The sequence below is a fragment of the Tetrao urogallus genome, assembly GCF_951394365.1.
Source record: "Tetrao urogallus genome assembly, chromosome: 8".
NCBI classification, from domain to species: domain Eukaryota; kingdom Metazoa; phylum Chordata; class Aves; order Galliformes; family Phasianidae; genus Tetrao; species Tetrao urogallus.
The window spans coordinates 23,094,030-23,101,828 of NC_136821.1; the positions used below are offsets into that span (position 1 = coordinate 23,094,030).

The 7,799-nt window shown below is 41.1% G+C and overlaps 1 protein-coding gene across 1 annotated transcript in view; it reads left to right on the top strand.

Moving 5' to 3' along the window:
- Window positions 1-3,031, top strand: part of PPP1R1C (protein phosphatase 1 regulatory inhibitor subunit 1C) — a gene marked incomplete at both ends in the record, with an annotated part of 40,891 nt that extends 37,860 nt beyond the window's left edge. The window contains 1 exon segment of the mRNA XM_079538802.1: window positions 2,943-3,031. Within this exon segment, the coding sequence (XP_079394928.1) occupies window positions 2,943-3,031 (89 nt within the window).
- Between the last annotated feature and the right edge of the window lie 4,768 nt (window positions 3,032-7,799).

Genomic DNA, 7,799 nt, shown 5'->3' on the forward strand with positions numbered 1-7,799 from the left:
AAATTAAATAACCCTCCAAACTGCTGGGAATTCAGATTGCCAAGCTGATTTCAATCTCAAGTTTCATAAATGTCAACAGTGTTCCTTGGGCAATGAAGCAGAATGAAGGCAGAAGAGTTAAATAGGAAGAGGAACTGTCTTAATTATAAGAGATGGAGAACTACCTTAGTTACCTTTTTTTTTTTTTTTTTTTTTTTTTTAAAGGAGAAATTTAATTCAGGAGCACTTGGTTGTTTCCTATCTTAGCCTTTTAATCTGATGCTTTGGTCAGATGGATAGACTGTTGATTAAACAGCATAGATGTTATTATGTGACTGCAAAAATGCCAGGAAGTTGTCCCATTTGCACTCATAATTTATAAGTAATCTAGAAATATGCTTTGAGGCAGTGACTTCATCTAAAAAGAATTAACAGTTCAAAGTGTATTAGTGCATGTCTGCTGAATATGGCTTGGCATTAAGGGTTTCTTCATCAGCATTAATTGGATTAAATTACCTACAGTGAAATATGAACCCTTTGAGGAAAAGCAATTCTTGTGCTGGCTTCAGAAACATAAAGGAGTGTGGGAGAAAAGGGAGAAAAAAACCAAATGTCAGTGTTTAGATAAGCTTTGTTTTAAAGCAGAATACAATGATTTTGAGCAACCTGTGAGTGTGTGATTGTTGTGGTGAGTGTGCAGTGAGAAGTTGAAGCTGTGTCTGGGGGCAGTGAGCAGCAGTGGGACTGGAAAGGCTTTACTCTCAGGAGAGCAGAGTCCCAGCTGGAGCAAGGCTGGGGACCAGCAAGGAGATCTCTTAGACCCCACAAGCCACCCCCAAAGGAGAGCAGGGACAAGCACCTGGGCTGGGGACTGGACAGTGAGAGACCTTATGGGCAATGTGCCCACAGGTTCAGGATTAACTACTGCCTGCAGTAAGGAGCATTGGTGAGATGGGGGACTCACTTGTGGGTATGCATCTGCAGTTCTGTTTGCAGTTATTAATACTGTAAAGTTTACTGAAAAGTGGTTTATGCAAAATGAGTGACTTGATTATTTGAACTTGGATCTTCTGGATGTACAAGCAGTATCTTCTAAAATATCCTGTCTTTGGATTCCCGTGTTTTGTTTTTTCTGTTTGTTGTTTGTTTGTTTTAACGAGTAAGATTTCTGTCTATATTTGTTGTTCATCCTTAATGCCTTGCTTCATCAATGAAGAGGGACAAACCCCAGACAACACTGTTCTGGTGCCTCTTTGATTGCCATTTAGGAAAAGAGAGCTATGAACTCTGTTTCACAGTGCAATGTGCAAGAAGAGCGAAAAGATGAAAAAGAAATATTTTTCTTTTTATTAAACCATCACCACCATAGCAACAGTAGTAAGAACAGTTGGAGTGACCCGAGTAGTAAGTTTTTACTCGATCTCCAACCAGAATATAACCCTTTGGCAAACAGATATTGCTAGGCTAAGATGCTGGATATGAACAGATCTAATTTCTCGGCAGCTGGTTTAGAATGCAGTATTGACAAGAGTTCCATGGCCTATCTGTCAATTCATAACAACTTCCTTCATTGCATAGCTGTCTTATTTCATAACAATGCTTGCAAGATCAAATAATTCTGGCAACCTCCACCGCAACTTTTTTGAGGTTTGTGAATGACGGCTTTGTGAGTCTTCTGCATGCATTGGCCAGTGTAGGAAATGCTGCAAGTCTGTACATCCCAAAGATGCATGATATTCGGTGACTGGCAATGGGAAGGGCAGGATGTAGAAAGGAGGTTATGAAAAACAACTAACTAATAGTGAAAGTGGCCTGGTGAGTGAGAATTTCATCTTCAAAACGCTCCTTGATTCCCATTGATCCCTTCTGTTAAGCACTGGAATAGGCTCCCCAGGGAGGTGGTTGAGTCACCATCCCTGAGTGTGTTTAAGAACCATTTGGATGTGGTGCTCAGTGACATGATTTAACATGTTGTGTTGTTGGAGTTAGTGTAGTTAGTTTGGTTAGATTGTGGTTGGACTTGATCTTTAAGGTCTTTTCCAACCTGAGCAATTCTGTGATTCTATGATCTGAAATACTGAATAATGCATGTTAGACCAGTACAGTGATAAACAAAAGGAGATGAATTTGCCATACGTACATTGCATCATTTTGAAACGAATGTTCTTTTAACCTTTAGTTAAATGAAATCATATTAAATTATTTGTTTTACTGAAGGGCATTGCTAAAGAGACCAGCATGGTGGTAGCTGAGCACTCGAAGTGTTTCTTCACTTAACATCACAGTTACTTAATTGGATATGTGTTGATTATTGTAGGGCACACTTAACACATACTGTGCTAGGAAGCATTAATTTATTTGCATGTTTTACATCTGAACAACTGTTTCCCAGGGAACTAAGTGCTGCTTGTATGCGTTTGAAAGAGAGGGAGCCCGGAGGCCAGGCTGAACCGAGCTTGTCTCCTGCTGGATGCAGGCTGCACTCCCCTTGTTAGAACTTCTATGAGATTCTGCTTTCAGCTGCTTGTAACTTCATTAAACTCGAATAACTGAAAATTCTCCAAGTGATGAATTTGGAAAAATCTTCCCATATTTTGGAGTGAACAAGGGCCTTCAGCATATCAGCCTCAGGCTCAGGCAGAATGATTCCTACACCTACTCTCTTAGCCTTTAAAACTCAAACCTTGCTTTATAGTGGCAATACTAATCTGATCTCTAAGAGAAAAGAAGCTGTTCTGTTCCTACAAAGTATGATAAATTTCCAAAGGGCCCATACTCAAGGAAGACAGTATTTCTGTTGGAAATACATCACAGTACTCTTTGAATGAAGAGTTTTTTGGGAATGGGGGCCAGTATGGGCAATAAAAACATTTCCATTTATTTATTTATTTATTCGTTTATTCATTCATGGAAAAAATATGTCTGATATGAACTAACACAAATTTTAACTATTCTATTTTCAGGGATAAAGCATCTGAAGAGTCAGAGTGATTCAGCGTTCCCAGAGGAGGAAGAGGGAATCGGTGAAAGAGAAGAGGAATGGGACCACTAAGCCATGCAAGTCTGCTTGGGGGCCAGGTACCGCGATGTGACACTGCGTGTGTGTCCCACTATTCACCACCACTTATGTTCCCACACAGCAGGGTGTGCTGGGGGCACACCTTGACTAGGCTTTATGGCCACCTGCAAATCCGTTCTTTGAGCCTTATACCCAGAGATAAAATGGTTGTTTTAACGTCACTCTTCTTTCGTTTTCTATGACGTAGAAATGTCGTTGCAAACATGGTAGATCTGATGGCAGTACTGCCAAAGCTTAACTTCTGTGTGTGAGCTGTGTTCTAAGACCTGTTGTAAATAAATCCCATCTAAGAGCTACAAAATAAATAATATGTTCTTTAGACAAGACTGTATGTTGTACCGTGGGTTTGTCTAGCTTGTGGAGGAGTGTTTGTATAGAATGACCCCATCAGTTAAGGGCTGCTTTTACCAGTAATGTTAGAGTGACCTGCAGTAATGCAGACAGGAACAAAATAAGCAGAGATGCCTCTTATGTCCAATGGAGAAGTATGCAAAGATGTTCTTTGGTGTCTCCCAGGTACACAACAGTTAAAATACTTTTCTGGCTTTAAGATTAACTGTACTGTTGTGTTAGCTAAGTTTGATACAAAGACTTAACTTTCCACTGACTTTAGTCAATCTCAGAGAGCTGAGGTAGCAAAAAAAAAAAAAAAAAAAAAATCCCCGGGCATATGAAAACACAGAACCTTCTGTCTATGCCTTGCATGATGATTTCATTCACAGCTTGAGCTCTTCCATGCAGACTCACTGAGAAAGGGATCTGTTAACAAGTGTTCCTTTGTAGTTGGGAGCCATCTTGTTGCCTTCCATCTGCACTGCAGTATCTGTCCTCTTTATCACCATTATTGCAATCAGTTTCTGTGACTCTAGCTCTGTTCAGCTGCACAGGAAGAACTAAAAGGACTCTTCAATTGGGCAGGAACATCTATAGGGCTGAGGCCTTTTTGTGCTACAAACAAGGAAAGGAGGGAAGTGACCCTTCATAAAACATCTGAACAGGCCAATGTCAAGACTGGAATGGTATCAAGAGGAGCTGGGCTCTGCTCCCAGCTTTGTCACGACTTTGAGTTTGCACTGTGCCAGGCTCTTCACTTAACCCTGGCTGCAGCAGTAAAATGGTGACCAATATAGAGGCATTCTGTTACTGGCTGATAAAACAATTTGTATTAATTTTTGCTGGTTATTAGTACCCAGAGGCTCCACGTAAGAGGTATCTATGGGCCAAAGGAATAAAACATGCAGAAGTTGTAATAGACGATATAAACACAAGGCACTTTGGGACTTCAGCGTTTCAGAGGCAGCACAAAACACCTGATAAGTATATAGAGAATTCATTACAAATAGCTTGTTTCAGGATCACTGTTGGATTGAAGGATGATTACACTTTATGAATTGGATTTATAAATTAGATTCCATTTGAACCAGATCTGAATGCATTGCAGAGCTGTTAATGCAGTGATGAGAGAACAAGAAGCCTGTTTAACAACCCTTATCTGGATGAAGCTCCATAGTTTGATAAGGGCCTCAGATAGCCACGCCTCAATTTGAATGCTTTTCTAAATGCAGATCTCTTATCACCTCCCTCATCTCTAAATATTCCAGCTGTGTTATATCATTTTAAAAGCCTATTGCTTTCTATCTGTCCTGACGCAGGGTTATGCACACAGCACGTCTGAGTGTAGGAACAGACTGATCATTTTTGGTGAAGTGACAGGACTTGTTCCTCAGAAGATTCTGTGGATCCACGTCACCATTTGCTGGTGTTAACCTCACCTAAAGGATATGGATAGAATGCACATTTTTCTGTATGACAACAATTTTAAATCAAAGAATTAAGCAAACTGTCTGATCTTCCACTTGAGAGGTATACCATAAGGATGGCTACAAGGAAAGAGGGAATAAAACATCAGAGCCCAGAAAAACAGAAGAATACCCAGCTAAGTGCTTACATTGGAGCAGAGCTGTAGAACTGCAGTGACTTATCATTGAACCCCAGGACAGAAATGTCCAGGAAGACAGACAATGTGATCACATGGCATGTGTGGGACAACGGGTGGATCAGGTACAGCTAGCATGGGTTCATGAAAGGAAGGTCTTGCTTGACCAACCTGATGTCCTATGATTGACCCGTTTGGTAGATGAGGGAAAGGCTGCTCACATAGGTCTACCTAGAGTTCAGCAAAGCCTTTCACATTGTCTGCCACTGTGTTCTCCTAGAGAAACTGGCTGCCCATGGTTTGGACAGGTACACTTTTTGCTGGGTAAGGAACCAGCTGTGGTGGTGAGTGGAGATAAATCCAACTGGCAACTTGTCACAAGTGGTGTTCCTTATGAATCAATATTGGAGCCTGTCCTGTTTAATATCTTTATTGACAACCTGGATGAGGGGTTGGAGTGCACCCTCAGTAAATTTGCAGATGACACCAAACTGTCACTCTGCCTGAGGGTAGGAAGGCCCTACAGAAGGATGTGGACAGGCTGGATCACTAGACTGAGAGCACACAAAGGTATGAGGAGAGGCTGAGGGAGCTGGGATCATTTGTTCTGGACAAGAGGAGGCTCGTGGGAGACATTATCGCTCTCTACAACTACCTGGAAAGTTTGTGGCGAGCTGGAGATTGGCTTCTTCTCTCAGGTAACAGCAATAGGACGAAGGGGAATGACCTTAAGTTGTGCTGGAGGATAGTCAGGTTGGATACTGGAAAGAATTTCTTAACAGAGAGCTTCTCCTACACTTTGGGTGCAATTGAAAGCTCTGGCTATCTCGGAGTATGATCAGCTTTATAGAGTCTTAAATAAACCATGCAGATCTCTTTGCAATGGTGCAAAATACTGTATGCAGTCAAAACGGACAACAGAGATAGCTTTGATCTGTTTCTAACAATGCAGAGAGACTGGCAAGGGGAAGGAAGAAAATTATTAAAATAAAGAGCATCTGGGCAATCCTTCACCTATGCTATAGGGATTTATTTCTTTAGAGTAGCAATTTTTTGAGTAGTTTTTGTAGTTTACTTTTAAATACTCTAGAAAATTTAATATTGTTTAAAATCTGCTTTTCAAAACAAAACAGGATGTTGTTGGGCAATTTTCCTACGGAAATCTTTGTTCACCCTCCATCAATGTTGTTTCCATGTTATTATTACTCGGTTTGACCTGCCTGAGAAAAGTCAGATGGTGGCACTGCTGGAGAGCTGAGAACTGGAGTTGATGGATCAGGTAGAACACAGCAAGTTCCTTGAGCACCTTTCAAGATGCTAAATATTAACAATCACTATAAACATTTCTACTCTTTCACTTGCTCAGAAACACAGATGATTTCTGCATGCTTGTGGTGTGAGAGTTGACAAAAGAAAATTCAAGTAACACTTTTAGAGATGGATTGTATTAGCCCATATTCCGTGATTGAACTGATGGAGAAAGAAAGAAGAGGTTGAAAAAAAAAAAAAAGAAGGCAAGTAATGAATATAATTCTTTTTTAATGAGCAACTCTGATTTGTTGTTTTTCTTCTCATCTCTCATCATGTTCTTATGTCTATGGCCTTTCTGTGCTGCTGTTCTTCCTTTCAAGATATTGCAGGAAGTGACATTTGCAGAATGATGGCTACAGCAAGATTTGAAAGAAAACTGTCTCTTTGGACTGATTTCAGCTTTTTCCCAGAATCCCACAGCTCATTAATGTACAGCAATTTAAAGGAGCTTTGTTATTGCATTTTACAGCCTTATTTCTTTTTTCTTGTGTTATACTTGTTATTCCATGACAGATTCTTCCCTTTGATTTATTGAGACATTGTGCTAATAAGTTTGTTGGAAAAATTCCACGACTTGACTTACAGGATGGTATGTGTTGTTTATTCTCCAGGTGCAAAAGCAGATAATACTTAAGTAGATACAAAGTAAGAGCCAAGATTTAAAAGTCATTTCTAAAGTGTAATTTCCACTGAAGTCAGAGGAACTGTGTTCAAAAATGACCACAGGTTTTGGCTGACAGTGTCCTTTCTTTTGGAAAAGTATGGTGTGCTGTGTACATAAAACTTCCTGTCATCCTACTGTCAGTTTAAGTACTAAATCTCTTGCAATATTTTAAGAACTACCCCAGTCTTCTCGAAGTGTTGTTAGTTGTCTGCAATGATGTGAACTGGAAAAGGCTCTGATTAGCTACTTTGCTAGCCAAAATTACCACTCGTTATTCTGCTGCTGATGCTATTGAACCTATATCTGCACATCTAGCACGACAGGGCTGGGCTGCTCTCTGGAGAAGGGGTATCTGCCCAGCCTGGGTAGGCTCCAGTGCTGTTGGGTGGGAAGGGACTGATGTGTGGCCCTGCATGCTCTAGGGCCTCCACTGTGCAAGTTTGGTGCCTGGTACCATGCAAATGAGTTTGGTGCAAGCCCAGCTCAATGCAGATTTCTCCTCTCCCCCCATTGCCCCCCCTTTCTCACTCATCTCTCCCCCTCTATTCCCCTCCTCTCTACCTTCCTCTCTCCCACCTCTCCTCTCCTCTCTTCTCTTTTCCGCTGTGCAGCTTTCCTTTCCCCTTCCTCTTTCATTCTCTTTCTCTTACACAGGTGAGACAGAGGCTTTCTATGTGAGGTCTTATTGCTGAGGAACATGAAGTGATTGTACTTTCTGCTGGCAGGTTTGTAGAAGGCAGAGCTGCAGGTGGCATGTGAAACTCAGCACTAAGTTGGCCATGCACTGGATTGATAGCTGACACCTTCTCCACTGCTGGTTTCATAGGGAT